The 22,015-nt window shown below is 44.8% G+C and overlaps 1 protein-coding gene across 2 annotated transcripts; it reads right to left on the reverse strand.

Moving 5' to 3' along the window:
* Positions 1-286: 286 nt before the first annotated feature.
* LOC120810179 (IgGFc-binding protein) lies at positions 287-22,015 on the reverse strand. 2 transcript variants are annotated; one of them, XM_040164518.2, is made up of 36 exons: positions 21,911-22,015; positions 21,173-21,229; positions 20,967-21,100; positions 20,235-20,878; positions 19,528-19,964; positions 19,187-19,350; positions 18,306-18,482; positions 16,678-16,903; positions 15,923-16,168; positions 15,688-15,789; positions 14,999-15,146; positions 14,522-14,642; positions 14,074-14,406; positions 13,116-13,287; positions 12,933-13,030; positions 12,513-12,643; positions 12,201-12,370; positions 11,498-11,706; positions 11,214-11,408; positions 10,871-11,059; positions 9,989-10,419; positions 8,995-9,113; positions 8,397-8,593; positions 7,924-8,062; positions 7,394-7,576; positions 6,692-6,837; positions 5,583-5,929; positions 4,799-5,022; positions 4,370-4,511; positions 3,938-4,274; positions 3,411-3,527; positions 2,808-2,915; positions 2,449-2,644; positions 1,579-1,842; positions 1,342-1,484; positions 287-851 (listed from the first exon to the last, which is right to left on the reverse strand). In XM_040164518.2, the coding sequence occupies exons 2-36, from the start codon at positions 21,225-21,227 to the stop codon at positions 654-656; spliced, it is 7,242 nt and encodes a 2,413-aa protein (XP_040020452.2). In that variant the 5' UTR covers positions 21,228-21,229; positions 21,911-22,015; the 3' UTR covers positions 287-653. The 2 variants fall into 2 exon arrangements, with proteins under 2 accessions (XP_040020452.2, XP_040020453.2); XM_040164519.2 differs by having other exon boundaries at positions 21,891-21,939.

Below are 22,015 nucleotides of genomic sequence, written 5' to 3' on the forward strand. Positions count from 1 at the left end.
TAACATGTGCAAGAGTGCAGGTTTAGCTGTTTATAACACTGAGTCTGGGTTTTGAACTCATCGTTTCGTAATGTGGGATAAATGCATCGTGTTAAATATACGGCAGCAGTGACAAGTACATTTCCGTCTGAATTGTAGGAAAGTACATTGTAACTTGTAGCACTCAAACCAGGACTGCAGGTCGTCTTACAGTAGAGCGGCTCCGTGATCAATGTCGAAGTGTACCAATTTAAAATCAGGTAGAAATTATGCAAGTGGGTCAATCCCAGGCAAAACAGACGGGAGAGTTGCTGACACACTTTTAATGACCATTAGAAAAGGAGTGATTAGTTAGGACTGAAATGTACTGTGAGTAGTGATTTACAAACATTACATACTGTTATCACCCACAGTTGCAATGATCCCATACTATGCAAATAAAGCAGAATTAATAAAGTGGTTTTAGTTGTAACAGTAAAAGACAGTAATTTTAGTGTGTTATGACCTGGAATACATTGTTAGGAAATAAGGTGTTTTGTAAGCAGGGTGGTTTACAAGCACCACCATCATGATGTATTCCACATTTCAGTGAATGCCGGCCGATCATTTGATTGCAATGAAAAAAAGGCTTTGAGAAGACATTATTTTGAGGCGTCACCAAACATGCTACATGCTTATGCGTAACAACCCCTCACACCATTCTGCACGCCGCAGCTCGTCTTTCCTTTGCAGGGTTTGTCCTCGCAGGCCACTCTCCCACCGCTGCACGCACACAGGCGCCGGCAGGCTGAGTCGGCGTAGAACTTTTGACCCGACACGACGTACTGGCCGCTGAATTTGCAGCCGCACTCAGCGAGTGGCACGCAGTCACCCTGGAAGGTCAAAGTTCAGTCATGACAATGTCCCTGTGTCTCATGTCCCTTCTGAATGCAAATACTACTGAAATATCATCCATAACGTTTGGTGGCTATAACTTGTTTGTACCTAAAGTTGGCTATTTATTTACTATTTATAATTTCTCGGGTAACAGCTCGAGGGTTGCTAACGACACCATTATTACATTATTGGACGATCTCGTACCATATTGCTTAATTAATGTCAGGCTGCTGAGAGAAGCCGACTCAGAAGGGTCTTAAATTGGAATTCTCTCGGCTGACCAACAGGGAGAGACTCTTCACATATAAATATAAATATACATTGTATTGAGACTGGAGACTTCATGAAGCCGATGGGTGAGGTCATGGTGACTAAATCCACTTCTTGTATACACTTCACTTTTCCTTAAGCTGTCCCATCCTTCTAGCTTTGCAGGGTTCACTAAGTGAAGAAGGCTGCTTGACTCAGCGATGGAAGAAGGATTACCTGACTCAGCACGTAGCCGGGGTCACACACGCAGCCCTCGCTGGGCGCGAACTCACACTTGGCGGGTGGAGACGGAGAAGTGCAGCTGGCCGGGCATCCGGGAGCCGCCACACTGTACACACTATTTGCACCACACTGCATCCCTGAGACACACACATAAAATGTAGTAAATTCACACACACACACACACACACACACACACACAACAGTCACATGATCTGTGCACAGAGCGCTTACGGCAGAGGGACTTCGTCCGCCATGCCTTCACGGAGCCTTTGTGTCTCTGACACTCGTCGACGTAGTCGCTGATGATGGCGCAGGCCGCCTGCTCCCTGCCTTCGCTGAGCACCATGTCGTAGACGCAGTCGTCGTGGTACTGCTTGGAGTCTGCTCGGCCTAAGCAGTCGGCCATGGGCCCGTCCTTTGCTGTTATGACGTCACAGACCGACGCGTTGGCGGGTGGTTTGAAGTCGGGCGGCAGCGGCTGGGCGCAGTCTTTACCTGGCAGACCGAAGGCATCAGGAGAGACACGTCACACGACATGTCACTCAAACAGCTGACATCATCTGCCATCGATACAGTCTTTTTTTTTAAACCGTAACCCGTCATTGTGAAAACGGCAGCGCAGATCATTGGTGCGCCCTTAGTGCCTCTCTGTTTGTTACCAACCAGGTCCAATCGAGCATTATTGACATTGTGACTCCACCATAGAGGCGAGATGTGGTGTTTGACTGGATGTGAGACCGATGTGTAATGATTTTCACAAAAAGGTGCATCTCTGAAATTGTGACGGCAAGTTAGGCCCGTTACAGGGTCAGAACAAAATGTTGGTGCAAGGTGGGAATATTCTGTGAAAATAGATAAAAGATCAAAGTTATGAACAAGAAGGGAAGATGCATCATTTCTTATCAACATTTTCTTCTTCTCCTCTGAGAATATCAGATTTTTTTCTTGTATAAATTTGACTTTAACGTTGGTTATTGTTACATTTTTCTCGTTATATTAACTCCTGCCCCAGTTCTATCATAATGAGTTTGTTGACCTACAATGGCCCTAATACACCGCCAAAATAAAAGCCCTTAAAGATGCAGAGCACTGGCTGCTTACAGTCACGGGAGCAGCCCGCAGCGTCCGCCACCCACTGCTTCATCCCAAACTCATTGGCGTTGGAGGCCAGCTTCCCGTTTGGCAACATCAGGTCATCAGCAGGGTCTTTGTTGAAGTTTCCACAAAGACCACAGGTCGCATTTTGATAACTAGTCGCCAGGTCCACCCTCACTGCACTCTCATAGTCAAACGAGACCTTCACCGATGAGAATAGAGAGGACAGTTAAATCATGCTGAGACATCTTGGCAGTGGCGATCAGGAGTAGCACAGCAGTGAGCAGACGCAGGACCAACACAGTGAACTCTGAATGCCGGCAAAGACACTTCATGGATGAAGGTGCGTGGTTTGGTGTACATACCTTCAGAAAGCTGGTTTCAATGACAGCTTGTCTGTATCTCATAGAAACATGGACCCCCGACGGAATGGATGGATTTGATAAGGGTAAGACGTTTTCAAGCCCATTAACCTGCGGAAAATACACACACAGGATTATTGGCTGTATTTGTACTTCCAGATGGTTCATGTCAGCTTATTACTCAAATATTGATCTGTAAAAGGGAATGTCACGTATACTAGGTTGTCCACTAGAGGGCCCTACCAACCTTATTTTTAAATATCCCTGTCAGTACCAGCTGGCAACCTCTTTCTTTGAACACTGCTTAAGTGGCTTAAACTGGCAATTTTTTCTGATGGCCATCAGGAGGTGACTGGTCACACCTACTGGTTGTTAAAAGAAGTCTGATTGTACTTCTTTTTACAACCTGATTGTATATATATATGTATATATATACATATATATATATATATATATATATATATATATATATATATATATATATATATATATAGCTACTAGCAACACCTCAGTTGAGGTCAGATATTCTACCTCAACTGAGACTGTTTAGAGTAGGTGTGTGTGTGTGTGTGTGTGTGTGTGTGTGTGTGTGTGTGTTTTCCTCACCAGCACTCTCCCTGGGTGGTCCACTGACAGTGTGTACGTGCTGCCATATACATTAACAGACACCACTTTAGCATAAGACACTCTCTTGTTGCCGCGGTTGTTGTTCTCCAGGTTGACCTGTGATCATTAAGAAAGGGAACGGTAAAACTCAGGACGTATGACACACATCTTGGTTCTGTTGACATACAGGTACAAGAAATCATTATTTCATAGAATAAGTGATCAGATCTGATCAAATAAAAAATCACCATATGAAAGTTTTATTTATATTGTTCATTTTTTCTTTTATATTTATCTTATATGTTGTTGTTGTCTTGTTCCTTGTTTGTATATTTGCATTGTATTGCATTTTATTCTTTAATTTTTTTTTCTATTGGTCTCTTAATACTGCACCAATCACCAAATTCCTTTATGTGTAACAAGGAAAAATATAAACATAAATATTGCAAAAAAAAAAGTATAATGAAAATGTGTGTTGGGGATGTGTAAGCTTCGACCCACGTCGGGATGTTTGGTGCTTCGCTCACCTCAAAGGGAGTCAGACCCGCGTGGTCTCCACACGTGCCGGCCAGCCGGTACACGCAGTTCCCCTGGAAGTCGAACCTGCGTCCATCGAAGGAGCTGAAGTGCGGGTCTCCGCGCGCGCTGCAGGTCTTGAAGCTGACTGGGTAACAGTCTCGGACTCCGTCCACGACGCCGCACTGCTCTCCGGTCCGGCAGCTTGCCTGCTTGCACTTCACCTTCCGTGTCTCTGCGTCACACGTACATTTCTCCTGACACAGCGAGTTGGACCAGAACGTGGCACCTGGCAGGTAGTAACGGTTGTCGTGGTTACAGCCACAGCCCTCCTCCTTGACAACACACCTTTAGACAGATGAAAAAGGACGTTGACGTGAGAGCAGGGAGCAGTTTGGACGAGGAGACACGAGTCAGGAAAGGGGGGAAGCTGTGCTACTCACTGTCCTCCACTGAGCACGTATCCCGGGTCACAGAAGCAGCCTTCCACGCAGACCTTGGGGCAGATGTCCGGCTGAGGACCACAGGTGGGGGGACACGCCGAGCCGCACAGCTTGTATTGGCTGTGGGCTGGACACGCAACAGCTGGAGGCACAACAGCAAGAGCTTAGGAGACAGAAAGACGGCGGCTACCCCCACCCGCTGACCTCAGCACATTATTAACACCCTTTCAAAAGGATTCTATCCCGTTTCTGACTTTTGTCTGTATCCAGCATTTAATCAATTTCTGACTAACAATTAACAATTAAACCAATAGATGAAAATCTGGAGTAGTAAACGGACGGACATGTACAGTTTACCATTGTTGTTCAGTTTGAATTCACCACGTTGGGGACACGTGGTGTACTGAAAGGTACTGAGAGTGAACTCACAGCAGTTGGCCAGTTGTCTCCACGGCGACACAGACGCCCCGGCCTCCTGGCACTCGGCGAGGTAGCTGCTCAGGGCCTCACACAGGACTTCTCGCCGGCCTTCACTGACGCAGACGTCATACAAACAGTCCAACACAACCTCTGCTACGGGGACGCTGCCATGGCAACTAGAGAAAGGCCCCTTCTTGTCACTCAAGATCCCACAGTAGTCTGGACCAGTGTACCTGAGGAGGAGCAAAGTCAGCTCAGGGACATTTACACAGGCTTTTCTGCTGAACTCAAAGTCAGAGGTAGACGTGTTTCTAGACGGGTACCGTGATCTGTCTCTGTCAGGGTGTAGGGACAGGTTTTTAAATAATTGCTTTTATAAGGCGTAGCTTTAATGCATCACTTATGATAATCCAATCAAACTATGTTTCATTCTGAAGGCAACCATTCTGCATAGTGGTTTACTTTTGTAACAAAGAAGATTTTGATATTGATTCAACTGAAGTAATATTTGGAAAGCAGGACTTGTATTTGCATCTGATATTTCCATTAGCCTCGGCTGTGCTTTGGGCTCGGTGGTAATTATTAGATGATAAGGGAAGAGGCGGATAATGTTTTGTCTACAAATACCCTTCCCCATATGATGGGTCATATGACCCCATATGACATTTTGTTATAATTGGTCAAACAGTGAAATCTTAACATCTTAAACTTCTTTCTAATCAAAAAACACTCTCACTTTCAACAAAATGAGACATTTAAGTCACTATAGTGCCGTTTAAGTCACTAACATTACCGTATGCGGTCCTTCTCCGAGCACTGAGGACACACGCCTTCACAGTAATGGTAACAGAATGGGTCGTTGTCCTCGACGCTCCACGTCGCCGCCCACTGCGTTAAGTTGACAGCCGGAATGCCGCTTGCTGTCGTAAGTTCATCCTTCTTGTCGTCGTTGTAGTTGCCACAGAGTCCATTAACGTTACCAAAGTAGCTGCTGCTGAGGGACACCATGACCAACGTGGACCAATCAAAAGTAACTTCGACGCCAATATTAGTCTGGATTATCCCTTTGATTCCAGATTGTGTTATGGAAAGGCTGCCTTGCTCAAGAATGACAGGAAGCACCGTGTTAATACCGTCAACCTGAATAGAAAGAGGGAGAGGGACACGATGGGGACGGAATCAGATGTTTATGCTGTGATGAATATTTAGTGCTGACTTCGGGTATGTTCGAAATATTCTGGCATCCTTGGGTCTTAAAAATAAATGTTAATAAAACTAAAGTAAATTAATTAATCATCAACGCAAATCGGGAATTGGTTGCAATAAAGTTGAAGGAAAAAGGCAAAAGGGGCCTTTTGTGTTAAAAAACAAACCAACCTCACTACAAGTTGGAGGAAATGTGGTTTCAAATTAGACGATGCAAATTTTGGAGTTGGTAAAATGAACAATTTCAAAATGTACATGTGAATCTCTCCAAAATTATTTTTTATGTGCAAAGGCGAAAAAATCCAGGGATCGTGTGCCTTGAACTGTGTTCCACTGTTCAGGTTTGTGAGTCGCCCTGGATGTGTGTAGTTCCTCATCAGAAAATGATTCTGTTGATTCACGCCTTTGTTCTCACTAACGCTCGTCCCTCTCCTCATGAACCCTGTAGCTCGCTGAACCCCCGTCAACACCCTGCATCTCGCCACACGTCATGCCTAGTGTGAGTTGTTGTGTTGTTCATTTCATCGAAAAGTACAATGCCATCATTACTTACTGCAATGATGGCTGACAATCAAAATAGGTTTAAAAAATGCCAATATTTTCTTGACAAAAGATTGAATCAGACTGATTTCCAGTTTGACAGAGAACTGTGTGAGAAGGGGTGGTGTCCAGCCCATGTGTTGAGGTAAGACCCACCAATACGACCCCTCGGTTGGTGCTTGGGATGGTTATTTGATGGCCCAACATCTCCACAGTGGCTGAACGCACAAAGGAACCTTTAAAGTTCCCACGGAGCTCATGCTTGGTGGTCACAGTTACTTGTGGCAGCGAGGGGTCAAGACCTGAGAAAGTCAGAATAATGTTAACGCTAACAAGAATACGTGTTTCTAACAGCTGATTAATGTGACCATCTAGTCAACAAACGCTGGCCGCTCGATTGGACATTTTCATTACACACCATAGCTTCCTGCTCTGTAAACTGCTGCCGCCTTAGATAAAAGGATCTAATTAGAATGTCAAAAAAGTAAACGATAACCGTGATGCTCTAAGCCTTTGTGAGGAACGTTCCTTTTGTGTTAGTTTGGCGGCCCCTGTGGTCTCAGAGCACCAGACTCCCTTTAGAAAACCTCTCATTTCTCATCGGATCCAAGAGATGGCAATGTTGAAGCTAAGATTATTTCATTCATGGATCAGGCAACTGATTAACTTAAATGAACAAAAAAACATTTGGAATTTACAGAGATATGTCTGGCAACACCCTCCTCTCCAGATGTGATACATTTCTTTGGACGAAGAACGTGAACGTGCATCTAATGGTTTCCTAAGGAGACTTTTTTGCTGTGTGAGTCCAGAGCAGATCAAACAAGTAGACATTTCTGTGTTACTGCAATTGCAAACCTGTGGTGTTAACGAGGACGTAGCTGCAGGTTCCCTGGAACGAGTAGGTGAATTTGTCAAATGTGCTGTAATGCGGGTCGCCGAAAGACCAGCACTGGGCCTTGGAATCAGGAACACACACTCCTTGGCCTTCTGACACCTCACAGTGCTCCTTCACTCTGCACGCGACCTGCGCACACGGGTCTGGAACACACGCATCACACATCATTGGTCATTATTATCAGTGACCTGATCAGGATTTCTGTAAAGGAGATTTTTCTCAGCTCGAGGTGCAGATTGTAGGAACTAATCTATCATGTTAGAGAAACGGCAAACATCTCTACTGAAGTTACCGCCAACACCCTGAAACTTACACCCAAACAATCTGTATGGATCAATAATAGCGGTAGAGGTAGAAGAAATAAACAACACAGATTTTATTAACCCTTATTTTCCCCTGTGAGAGCATTTCATTTACTCACTGCTGATGGGGGAACATTCTTTTTGGAAACAAGTTTAAGAAGATCAGAGTCATTCAGCAAGTATTTGACCTTTGAAGTAGCAGCCGAGGGTTCCATTGATGTTGCGACATTCCTCATTCTGTTTGCAGCTTGTGGAGTTGCAGCTGAAGATTCCAGACTGGCAGACACAGCGCTCCGAGCAGTCCTCCCGTACTATTGATTCACCCGTCTGAAAAGAGTCAGTTGTGCATTTGATAGGGTTAGTAGCCACTTGTATCTTACTAAGACAAACGTGCATATTAATTATTAACCCGGGATCCTTGAGCCTTGTTCTTCTGTATTAGTGTGATTTGCTTTCATAACGGCACTCGCCTCACACATGTCACTGACACAACAATGGTGACTCTTTCAATAATTCTTGATCCTATGGAACATTTCATTTGAGTTAATAACTTCAATTAGCCAAATGTTTGACCCCCCATCAAGCACCATGGACGTGGACTAACATCATAGCCCGAATAAGGGTTACAATTGAAGAAACTAACAAGGACGACGGTGTTTACCCCGTAATATTGTCCATCCACCACGCAGCCACATTGCTCAACGGGAACACAGCGGCCTCCGTCGGACATGAGGCCGTCGTCACACTGGCATCCTTCCTGGCAGGCCGGGCAGGGCCCCGACTCCTGCAGAGAGAAGCACGTGGAGGAGCAGGAAGTGGAGCACAGCTCATAGTGACTTCTTGCTGGACACTTCAAAGCTGCAAAGAAAAAAAAGTTTTTCAGGATTTCTGTTCGCTAGAATTCAAGAATTATAGCAGACGTTCGGTACATTTGGTCACGTGACGTTGCAGTAGATTGGATGGAATGTTGTCAGGTGAAACAGATAACAGGCTGCAGCAGGGGTAGGGTTAGGGTTGCTGTTCTTTTATTTATCTTTAGGAGAATCCAGCCTTGCTGTTTCTAAAGGGAAAACGTCTGGCGTTTCAACTTCCCCATGACACGGTGCCGTGCCTCCGAGGAGGAGAGAAGCAACATCGGAGCACCTCAATTCACATCACAAGTATTTCATCCAATGTCGTTGCACTTGGTTGGCATTTCATGTCCAATGCACAATACAGCAAAAGCCACATTTAGCAGCAGCCAGTTGGATCAGACTTACGACAGAAAGTGTCGCTCCTCCATTTGCTTATCTTGGCGCCGGCAAGTTGACACGCTGTGACATAATTCTGGAGGTGACGACACAGGACGTCTGCGCCCCCTTTGCCTGTGGACATCTCCCTGGAAACAAAGTGTAGTTTGATTACAGGAAAAACCTGAAACGTACATCCAACGTTCAACAATCGGTTCCTGTCACATGATGGGACAGACAATGAATGAATTATCTAACAAGATCACTTTCATTGCAGGTAAGATGGAAAGTCATTGCATCTGAAATGAACAACCGTGTGGTACAGCAGGTCAAAGATTGAAGCGGGAATTATGGAACGGTTAGTTAATAATTATTGGTGGCCTTACCTGTTAAAAATGCAAAATGAAATGAGCAAATATTAGCAAAAACAATGCAGACATGCCACAGTCAGATCACTGATTGCTACGTTCCTGCAGTGAAAAAGAGCTAAAGGAGTGTTAACCGGTAGCTGGAGACCAAGGACTACATACTGAGTCACGGTAACTTCGAGCTGGAAACACTGTTAAGGCTTTTACACATTAAGCTTGGCAAATTATAAACACCAACATGCAAAAAATACTCTCCTGCAAACTCTCTGAGCTACTGTGAGCTATTTTCTTTAACTTTCTTTTAGTGAAAAGCTGTGAGGGAAATGTAGTTCCCCTGGGAAATGGTTGTATATGTTAAGGGGTTTTATTGTGAAAGGCGGGAACAGAAGGGCGGAATTTGGTCTACGTTGCGTTGATAGTATTTATTAAGTCTACTCCCGTTTATGTTGTTGTACACTTAAGTGTATGTTTCAAATTTGTCAGTATCTCATGTGATTGATGCCTTTATTTGATTTGGGAAAACTGGAAAATCTCCCTCACTCTGGAATTTGTAAATATAAGACGAATACTAAAAAACATATTGAAGAGGACATTATTTGCATGACAAAACGCCCCACGATATGATGCACACTTCGGCCTGAGAGACATTTCCTTGCCTGACACAAGCATCGTAGTTGGGAGTTGGGGACACTGTTGCGTGGCATCCTGCAAATGGGCCCTGCTGGGCTTTGATGACGTCACAGGCCTTTTTGGCTTCCGGGACCTTCTGCTCGTCTGGCTCAGGGCAGGAACCGGCACCGCAGCTCGCGTCACAAGACGTATCGTCCTCCGTCACGGCCCAAGCTGCTGACGTGTCCCCTGGCTGCTTGCCCGCCAGGTCGTCGGACGGCTTGCCGTTGTAGTTGCCGCAGAGACCTCGGGGCGAGCCGCTATAGGTGGATGGGATTTGTAGGATCACACCCGCTACGCTGTCGTAGGTCAGCTTCAGATCAAAGTCAGTTTCGACCATGATGTTGATGCCATTTTGATGTGCTCGCACTTGTCCGTTAGCCAGTGACACGGGAAGGGAAACTCTGATGTCATCAACCTGAGACACAGAGGGGTGCAAAGCATTTCGTCACGAGCCGCTGGAACATTAGCTCTGTCCCGCCTTAGGAGACGCTCCACATAATGAATGTGGCTTCTATACTAAAGGCTGGAGTTCTTCTCAACATGAGAGATGAGATTCCCCGAGCATCCCTGGTAGCAACTCACATAAATATGATATTGAAAGCCACGTGGACTAACATCATAGCCCGAATAAGGGTTACAATTGAAGAAACTAACATAGACGATGCAATACAGCCTGGATCTCCAGCAGTAAGAATAAAAAGAGATGCTTAATATAGAAATACTATATTCTACATTCAATAATACCAATAAGACGTTTCAATTGAGATTTCGTTCACAAAGTTACCAGAGGAAGTTTAGCATCATTAGAGAAATGTTGTAGCAGAGCATATTGTTAGACAGTGTTTTCCAATACTGGTCAATCATACCTTGATTTCCCAAACAACCCCAGTCTCCATAGTGATCTCCATGTCGTAAACATGGAGCGCCACACTGCGAGAAACCGTGCCGTCCTTATAGGTTTGCTGCCGTACGAACACAGAGAAGGCTTCCATCCCTCCTTCAACCTCCTCCACTTCTGCCAACATGAACAAGCAGTTTCCCCACAGAGGATACGCCTAGCGGGTGAAACAGAAGGGATCCAAAGCTCAGTGACGTGAGCAGTGCAGGTAAAGTTTGGGGTCAGACAGCGAGGTCAAGGTCAGTAGAATGCAACAAAACCCACATACATCAGGGGATTCTTTCTTGATGTGCACGCTGGGCATCACATACCTGTCCGTCAAAGGATCTGACGTTTCTGACGCCGCTCACAGAACAGGAGCCGATGCTCTTGGGAGAACAGGAGGCCACGCCCCCTTTCACGACACACATCTCATTGGCTGAACAGCGGAATTTCGGATCACACTGTACTTGCCCACCTTCTGAACACACACACCGGGTGTCACATGACTCTCGTGGATAGAACACCTGAGAAAAGAAGACACACGTCCGCATGATGACGGTGGTCGAGGAAGAAGTAACGGCGTTCGTGGAGGCGCCATCTTACACCGTCGTACCTGTCCATTTTGATAATACTGTCCTTGGTACTGACAGCCACACTCTGCTAGAGACACACACTTGTCGTGACTCAGCAGGAATCCGTCATCGCACACGCAGCCTTCCGTGCAGAGCGCGTTCCCGTCGCAGCCAGCTTGAGGGCCGCTGCAGGTCAGCTGGCAGGTGGGGGCACACATCTCATAGTGGCTGTTCGCCCCACACGACGGAGCTGGGAAAGAGGTCATTGTCATGTGATTGTTCTCCTCACAAACATTCCAAACGCGGGACTTCATTGGGAGTTTTGGATAACCACTCACTAACAAGCAACACTGACATTCAGGGAGGTGAGCTCGTCTCTGAGAGGATCATTTATCTCTACAGTACAGGCCTACGTCCAATGCTGACGGGACGGGTTTATTTACACAGATGTTGCAATCTTGGCTCGTCCTCCTGCAGACTGCATCGCACTCTGTTTGACATTGAGATTCTGAGTAGAGAATAAACCACGAAGATGAACCTCGTTCTCAAGTTTCTTTACTTGAGTATCCTTGGACTCACTCTGTAATCATGTAATAATGTACTATTGTACTATTGTGTAGATATTGTTTTTTTTTTTACCAACAACAACACTTAGTCTGTTGTTGTGTGTTTAGATGTACCAGGTGTGCGGCTCAGTGCATAGTTCGACAGGTGGCTCCTGCGTGGATGAGCAGTGTATCTTACGACAGAATTGTTCGGTTCTCCAACTCCCCACTTTCGCTCCCGCCTCTTGACAAGAGGTGCTGAAAGTCGATAGGCTGTTGCAGAGGGCGGAGGCGTGGCCTTGATACGCGCACAAATCAAAGACGCAGTCCGTGAGGTAGGAGCTGTGGTCCAGTTTGCTGTGACACTGTCTGCATGGGCAGAGACAGAGAATAAACAAAGGGATGCGCTGTTCATCTTTTTCTCTGGACGTTAATGATATCTGACCTCGACTAGTTTATACTAAGCACAGATATTTATTTATTGCCCAACCCAGCAGCACGCGCTACCTACCCAAACGGTCCCAGCTTGTCGGCGATGAGGCCGCAGTAGCGCCGCTCTTGGTAACGTGATATCAGCGCCGGCTCACACTCTGGACATTTACCAGCAGGACAGTCACTGGTGCAGCCAAGGTCTCCTCCTGCCTACAGTTCAGGGACAAACAAACCTGTTTTAAAGCTGGAGGATTTTTCTGTTTTGCCCCACCTTCTCTTGACCATTTGATAGTTGATGGAGAGCCTCCCCCCTCATCATCATCGTCTTTCTGGACATAACTGTGGTGCGTGTGGACAGATGTTTACTAGTTGTCAGGCCATAGTTGGGGTCAGTTAGAATACCGAGGAGAAGCTTAGTCGTCATTGCCAACTGTCCCCCTGGTTGGACACGCACTTAATGTGTCCAACTGTGGCTGCTCTCAAGGATCCTCAATCTCACCTTCCAGCTGTCTCCGAAGGAGCTCACGTGTGTCGTCTGGGTGCCGTCAGGTTTCTGTAAGTCATCGCCAGGTTTTCCATTGTAATTTCCACACAAGCCTGAAACAAGCAACAACCACAGCAGTCACACTTAGAGCATTTAGTTAGAATACCAGATGTATAAAAGAGGAGCCTCCCTACTTACCTCCAGTAGCAGAAGAGAATGAACTCGGTAAAGTCAAGATGACGTGGCTGTTCCAGTTGAATTTGAGCGTCAAACCGAAATTTGTGGTGACAAGGCCAAAGTAGCCACGCTGGAAGAGGGAGAGCTTTCCATCTTCAGTGGAGTAAGGCAGGTTCACAGGCCGGCTGTTCACCTGACGGCAGAGCATGGACACGTGTACAGAATCACTGTGCACAGATAAATGTATACATCATATTTATATGTGATATAAGCAGGCTTGTTTTAAGATCATTTGTATTTTTTAAACGTCCTTTTTGTTTTAGCTCATATTTGCAGCCCAGAAATGACTGTTTACGTATTAAGGATAAAAGGGATAAAAGGATAAATGAGACGTGGCGTGTCTGGAATTCCATATCAACATGCTACGCTAAAACAATAGCGGCAATTGTACAGACAATTGTATTATAGTGTAAGCATAACATTTCCCTCTGATTTCGGATCTCACAGATCATGGTCTGGTTACGTTTGGCATGGGTTACCACGGTAACGCGGCTCCAAGAAAGTGACGTGGTAATTACAGCTCAGTGTCCCAAAAAGACTGTTTATTGATACAAAAGTTTTATGGGCATGTTGAATGTTAGCAAGGGTATTATGTACTGCAGGGTGTGTGGGTTTCGGAAGCACCAATTCTTTTTTATTGTGTTTGTTGAACCATGTCAACCAATAAACCTACACCAGTTAGCTCCTGGCTAAGCTATCGCCATGTTTAGAGCTGTGTGGAGACAACAGATATGCTCTGTGATTGTGCTGCGTGCATGTAGGACAAAAACATTTGTTTGTTTTTGTCGTTTCTCCGGATGAAAAGCAGATTGAATTTTTTTCGCATTGTGAAAAATGTGAGAATTAGAATGAAATAAGTGAGAAATGGAATACTCAGTTAGTGAGGAGGACTACTATTAAGTACTGTAACCAATCTTACCACCATTCTCCCCGCATCGGCGCGACTCATGCTGACAGTGAGGTTACCAAATACAGTAAGGGAGACAGACTTGGTGTAAGCCACAGCCTTGTTACGGCCTCTGTTCTCATTTTGGACCAGCACTTGAAACGGCTCCAGGTCCTGGTCCAGTCCCTTGGTGTGTTGGGACAGGATGTAGGTGCAAGTGCCCTGGAAATCAAACCGCCGTCCGTCAAAGCTCTGGTAGTGGGGGTCCCCAGAGCCTTGGCACGTTGCATGGGATGTCGGGTAGCAGTCCCTGACGCCGCCCTCCAGGGCACAGTGCTCCGTCTTCTTACAGGTGACTGGTTTGCACTTTGGCACAATGTGAGAACACAACATCAGATCACAGTGAAAGAGACAAAAACAGCACATAGTAATCGTGATGGCGCAGGTGTCTGAACGGAAACACACACCCGCACACACCAACCTTGGCGTTTCCTCCAAGGCATTCACACTTGGTGGTGCAGGTGTTATCACCCCAGAAAGTGGAGGCTGCTGGGTAATAACTGCCCTTATACTGACATCCACAGTTACGCAGAGGAACACATCTGAAACACACACACAGAATTATTAAATGAACAGCACATACAATTGTTATCAACTGAAGCATATTAATTAGAAACATTAAACAATAAGATAATGATGGTTTAGTGTCGCTAATTAACACGGTTCAGTTGATGGTATGTTTGTAATGTGATAACTATTGTTCGAATCCGGTAGGTTATTCTACTGGGTTTACTAACAAGCTTTTATTGTAAGGAAAAGTCACATGGGATAACTTTGGTTAACTTTGCGAATGGAATCAACACAAAGTGCACAGTTTGACTCCAGATAAGTGCGCTTGTATGTCCAGCAGAACGGTTTATCCATCATATTATTAGTAGTAGCCTCGTAGTTCTGTTACCTGTCTCCACTTAGCACCAGTCCATCGTCACACCGGCACCCCTCCACACAGGGGCCTTTACACAGCTTCTCGCTGTCCGGGGACACACAGGAGGCGGGACAGGGGGACCCACAAGCCTCGTAATGGCTACCTTCGGGACAAGAAAGGACTGGGGAGGGAGAATAAATGTTACACTCTCTTTGGCTTGATGGATATTGAAGTGGATATTGATTTGGAAATGTTCTTTTGAATCTGTCTGGAATATTAACATTCAGGTTAACAGAAAATTTATTCATTAAACCTCATCTTTTAAAAAGTAATTTTCTACCACAATCAGGACATTGTCAGCAACCTTTCGGCTTGATCAGAAATAATCTTAAAACAGCCTGGAAAGAGGGCAACAAGTACTTCACAAGAATTAATATAACTACCAGAATTAAAAAATACCTTAAACCAATTGTTGTGAATAAGATAATGCAAGAAGCATAAGATTACGGACGCTTCAATGCGTAATCCCCCCCCGCTGTAAAACCCCGCTGTTGCTCACTTAATACTTGGTTGAGCTGTCCTACGTTTCCATGGTGAATAAACACAGCTTTTGAGGTCACTCACTGCTTTTGTTGTAGCTCTGCACTGCCCCACTCCTCACAACCTCCCTGCATGACAAGTTATAGCACTTCAGAGGAATCATATGTTTCTTGGCAACTTACAGCATTTGGTAATCATTCTCCACTGAGGGTTGACTTTCACATCCTCTGACATGCAGGCATCAGCATAACTCTTCAGGTTATCACAGAGAATCTGTTTGGCGCCTGGACAAAACACGGACACTTTAATACCACAGGAAGTGGAAGCGTGACATGAATCCATTTTCATTCACTAGTTTTTTTTACGTCATATTTTTTTTGCGCATTCTGCCTCAAAAACATCTTCCAATTTTCTCACCTTTATTGACACAGACATCGTAGACACAGTTGTCCAGATACATAGAGGGGTCGACCTTGTTGTGGCAGGCTGAAAATGGCCCATCTGCTTTTGTCAGAATCCCACAGAAGTCAGGATGGTTGAAGCGGGCCTGCTGCTGCTGCGAACACTCGGGACAGTGACCGGCACAGTTATCATGACAGAACAGATCGGACGTTTTGGTCTTCCACTTCTGGATCATGGTCAGCACAGCGGATATACTGGAGCCTGTGAGATGACAGAAAGTATGTTAATGACTAATCTAATCAAGAACTTCAGGCCAGTATGGGCCGCTTCCCCACACAAAGACGTACTACAGCAAGCTGCTCCTGGAAAATCCTACACTGAGTCACCATCGTTGTGACGAGTTGCGCTGTTGCATGTTGATGATAAAGTTAACATCATAAGTGTGAAGACCTAGGCAGCCTTTGGAGCTCTTCCAAACCAGGTATGGAACAGGATTGGCATCAAGCAGGAGACAAAAGGGGAATGCCATTCTGCTTTGCATCTAAATCGTTTTGGCAGAATATTTGCAGAATTTCATTTAAATGTTTTCCAATCACAGTACAAAAAAAAAGCTAAATGGAACCTAATCTCTTCCAATGCCAAACCGCTTATTCTGCCTTGGACTCTTGTTGGGTGTTGTTCAATATTGAAATTTGAGCCACATTGGGCAACTCTGTGCACCCAAACATCTCTCCTTCTAAAGCGTCGGCCCTTTGTGTCCCCGTCCTTACCTTTAGGTTCAGGTAGGTCGTCGCTCCTGTCTCCATTGTAGTTTCCACACAGGCCTCCAAGGCGTTGATAGTAGGAAGACGGCACTGTGATGTACAGTCTCATGTTCCAGTCATACTTAACATTCAGACCAAAGTCTGTGGTGAGTGTAGCATAGATTCCGCTCTGCTTTATGGAGACCTTGCCTCCCAACAAAGAGACTGGCAAGTACTGAAGCTCTCCATTCACCTGGACATTGATTAGAACAAACCGTTCTCATCAATCAAATTTGTTGCACTCCATGTGTACAATGTTCAAAAGAGAAAACAAGGCAGACGCTGGAGCTCATATCTTCACAACTAGTAAACTCGCATGAGCAGCATCCAGTTAAATAAATTGCAACAAGTAAGATGAACATTATCTATTTATGATTTCTGGGGTGAACTGTCTCACTAAAAAGGTGGTGTTGTACATTCGTAGTAGTATAGTTTGTAACTCTCATAAAGATTACCTTAAAGGAGACACATCATGTTCATTTTAACTTGTATTTAGGATTTTCACCTTAACACGTCCACGTGGTTTGATGTTAAAAAAGCATATAATTTTCTTGTTTTGTCTGTGTGAATATCCCTGTTTTCACCTTCTGTCTGAAACCGTTCCAATTTAGCGCCTGTTCCTTTAAGTATTTGGGGGTTGGTAGACATGCCAGACAGCCACATTTACGAGTAGAAGCACCATTAAAGTGGAATTTTCATAATGTGTCCCTTTTTAATATCTGAACATTGACTGTTCCAATATGTAGTCCATGTAAAAAAAACATGTTTACATCCAGTGTTAATAAATAGTTTGACTCAATAAGTAAATAACTAAACAGTTAATTGAAAGTTAAGGTTAAACTACATATTTCATTTGTGTGATAAGATGTAATGTTCATGGATGACTGGGCGGACGGGGGCGCGCGAGAGGGAATGGTTGGAAAACGGGTTTTGTTTAAAGTGCTACGGAAAGGGTAATATTTCCATGATGTGTGAATTATCAGCAAGATACTTTAAGGACTACCTGTGTGAGAAGTAGCAGTGAACTTCCACACGAAGTTTGACACGCTGCGACTTCACGTTACTTCGCTCGTTAACTCGGCGGGTGGCTAAAGTAGCACCGTGGACGCCGTTAGCCTGCTGCTAGCTAACCCAGCTAACCGCTCACGTGTCTGTTGCACAGCGTCAGCAGACAGAGGAAACCAACAGGTGTTTATTGACCATTACCGGTTTCTACAAACCCGAGCATCAAACCAGGCCGGCAACGCGTGTTATTTTAAAGGGTATTTTGCCGGCTTAGTTTAGTTGTTTCTGGGGTGTGGATGTGTGTGGCACAGTCACAATGAAAAGGGTGTGAAAGCAAAGTTACTAATGTTGTATTGTGTAACATAAAGTTATTTATTATCCTGTTTTTATTTCAATACATTCTCTTAGATTGAAGTGATACACTGGTATCACATATCTGTGATGTACGAAGTTTCTTTATTGATCCAGGAATAATTTTATAGAGCTAATTTAGGAATTAGAATAAAATTGAATTAAGTGAAGAGCACAGGGCCCTATCTACCAATTCAGAGAGTAGACGGGCGACAAATAGATGAGAGCAGATCTGTTACCTGTACTTGTCCTCTTTGACTGCCGATGATTATTGTCTGATTTTGAACACTGACGGTAACGCTCCTCACAAAAGCAACTCGGCTGTTGCCACGGTGGTTGTTCGTGGTCGTCACAGTGAACGGCAGAAGGTCGGATGCCGTCGTCACAACTGTTGTCATGATGTAAGTGCAGGTACCCTGAAAGAAAAGACGAATGTGATTGACAACTGAAGCAGAGTCCGATGGGAGTTCTTGAATGTCACACAGTTTGAAAGGCTCCAGAGGGTAGAATGTGAGTTTTGAGATGTGTCAAATAGGAAATGCATTGCTTTGACGTGACATCGAAACTGCATTCCTGAATCGTGCCAATGCAACAATGAAACGTTCCTTAAATGTACTAATTGGTTTGGTAATTGGCACAAATGGTGTTCAGAGCACATATTCCACTTTGACAGGAGTCCAAGACCACCTTCAAAATGTTACTTTTACTGTAGCAGGTGTGTATTTGTGTGTCTACAAAAACTGCCTCACAGTGATGTGTATTTTGGCGTTGGCCATTGTATTGTTAATAATTTAATGTCGTAGTACAACTGGTTAGTTTCTAGGTGCGGTGTGTGCTTTAGTATCAACCACCCTGAAAATCAGCTCACAATACATATTGTCCTCCTCCTAAATGACAAAAGGCAGCCTAATTCAATTGTGCTTCTGTTTGCTGCTTAAGGAACACTGCTTCTGCTGCAACAATTCCAAGATGGGTCATGCCATACATGAGGATACTCTCCGTTCAGGTCATAAGAGTCTCTGTCCAGTTTGTCCCTGTCGACCTCAACAGAATAATAATAATAGTATAATAATAGCAGGTAATAAGACCCTGCACTGGAATAGCTGGTGATGATGGTTACCTGGAAATCAAAGCGTCGGCCATCAAATGTCAAGTAGTGGGGGTCACCGACCGCGTGGCAGGTTGCCGTAGAAACATGGACGCACTTTCCCTTCACACAACTTTCCTTTACACCACATTTGACCTGTTCACAGGGATCTGTGGGTGTTGGAGGAAGTGGCGTCTCTACAGGAAATAGAAACAGAGCATTTAGAAATACATGCAAGCACATATATGTTATTCCGTAACAAAACTGAAGAATATTCAGTGCAAAATATCAAAATGTATTTGATTTCTGACTTGTTTTTGTCTTCTTTAAACTCTTTCTGACTAAACACTTAAATACATTCAGTGTGTGTATACCTTCGGAACAAACTCCAGCAATGCCATATGCGTGGCGTGATTTACCACCATGGGCGTAGACTGCCATACGGGCGTCCCCTTCCACTGTCACATGACTCTGAAGTGTCCCCACTGCAACGTTGGACCACACCCACTGCTTATCGTCCAAGAAGTTTTGCCACTTAGGTGAGTGACACTGTCCCTCCTTCACACACACCTTCACACTGCCGGCTCCCTCCTTCTCTGACAGAATAACAACAGTGCTGGGAAGTTCACCCATTGTCTCCACCGCCCAATCCGTGGCAAACTTGGAGGTAGGGGTCAGTGTTATTAGAAAAGGGTCAAATGGCTTGTTGTCGCTAACAAGCAGCACCATAACGTTCTTGTTACTCTTGACAACCAGTGGGTGTTTTGAGATCAGTTTAATAATGGTGGCGTCCCCGGCGGTGCTCAGCCTCCTGTTGGTAGAAACACGTTCATTAGTTAGAATATTATAGTTCAAGTTTTGTTGAACTCATGATAGCGTCATCTATAACAAATCCAGTACAAGATGGAACGTTCTAAATAATACCAGTAAATGAAATTTGCTCTGATGTCATTGCGTTAACCCAATCATTGTCATTTTTTAAAGGGCCGGGTAGGATGGGACGGGGGGAAACAAAGACAGCCAATAAAAGCCTTGGCTGTAGCTTCAACAGTATATTACAATGATTAATATTCCACTCAACTGTTTCCTCGAGTGCTGTGTCACCTCTGTGTTGTCTTCAACCGCTACTATCACTGCATAGTCTGTGGCCATAGCCGTGCCGGTCCTGGGTACAATGTATTCCATACCCAGGCTTGTAACAGCGGGGAGCTGTTCATACACATGTTCACACCGACCACCCAGCGACAGACACTGGTTGCCCGCTAGCACAGCTACAGGCTGCTGGGACCGGATCCGTGTGCCTGTCAAAGTGTCTTGACTTCTGACGAGGTAGGAGGCATAGGGTGCAAGGACAATGGCCACCGGCGTCCCACGCTGCCACCTCGTCCCCCCTGTTAGCCTTACGTTGGCATCAGGTATGATGGTGATCTGGTTCTGGTTATTGCCATTGACGATAGCAAATACATTGTCCATACTATTGCCTGTTGAGGGTGTGAACACAAAGTAGTCAGTGCCCAGCTCTTTGGTTGGGGAAACCACGCCGCCGTCTCCTGTGGCAAAGCGGCGGTTGAAAGAGACCACAGAGATCGCAGTACTGGATGAGATTCGAACAGCTGAGTTGGCGTTGACAAATTCACTCTGCAGCTCGGCTCCACAAGGCAGAGAAACCCAACGGCTTTCACGTGGCGAGAGTCTCAGCTGCGTGTTGAATTTCACCGAAGCCACCTGCAGAGCAACACACCCCATTAAAACCCACTGAACCTTGTCTCTATTTTGAGACTGTTGCCCATCCTTAAATTGACCTGATTCTAACCTGTATGTTAACATCGGCTTCAGAGCCCTGAGCCGTCAGAACCACATGGAGGCGATGATCATTTCTACCGTCACTCCTTGCGTTAGGAAGAAATGTGGTGATGAACTCCTTTCCTGTAGAACAGCCATGACATGCTGGAAAAGAGAGGAGAAGAGATTTGCTCACATAAAATAAAGAGTAAAAAACGAGACTCCATGCGGTTATACCTGCCAAGAGTGCAGCACAGAGTGCCCAAAACACCGCCAGAGGCCTTGCTTCCATAGCTGATAGAGAAAGAAACATCCAAAAGGTTAAAAATGAATTTAAACCAATAAACAAAATATGACATATTTATGATTCAAGCACAAAGGATTTACATGTGTTAATACAATAATTACATTTAACTCATTTTGTTTGAAGCTGGTACCAAAACTGCTGCAATGGACTGCTGCAAGCATGCTTTAGAAGAATAATCAATAGCACGCTGCAATAATCAGATTGATGTTTGCATCTATTTTAACATGCTACCACGCTGGAGCCCACGCTGCCGCTAACCACACTCATTGAAGAGAGGGAAGCCCACGGAAGGCTCTACAGTATCTAGGATATATGCAGCGAAAAGAGATTACAAGATAAAGGTATCAGCTGAATCACAGTGTAAACAGAATTCTCCCAATTCTTTTTTTTAGACATTTATGTCTGCTAATTTACTTCCCCCATGATTTTAGGAAAAAGTTAGCAAGCTTAAAAAAAAGAATTAAAAAAGAGAGAAGGAAAAAAAACTAAACAACTATGTCCTATATTTTTTGAGATAGTGATGAAGTGCGTTTCATCAAACACAATTACAGTTTCTTGGGACTCGCTATCACTTCAGATACCATAAACATTTACTCATTAAACCCAAAGATAAGTAAATGAGTCAAAATCCATCACCACTATTATCACCTCAGGGATCCACACTGTACCTGCAGCAGCGAGTGTTTCCTGGTGAATCAGATTGGAGGGACACACACACACATATATATATATCAGTGAGGCAGAGACACAGATATGTAAAGAGAAACAATGAT

The sequence above is a fragment of the Gasterosteus aculeatus genome, chromosome 20 (assembly GCF_964276395.1).
Source record: "Gasterosteus aculeatus chromosome 20, fGasAcu3.hap1.1, whole genome shotgun sequence".
Lineage (NCBI taxonomy): Eukaryota > Metazoa > Chordata > Actinopteri > Perciformes > Gasterosteidae > Gasterosteus > Gasterosteus aculeatus.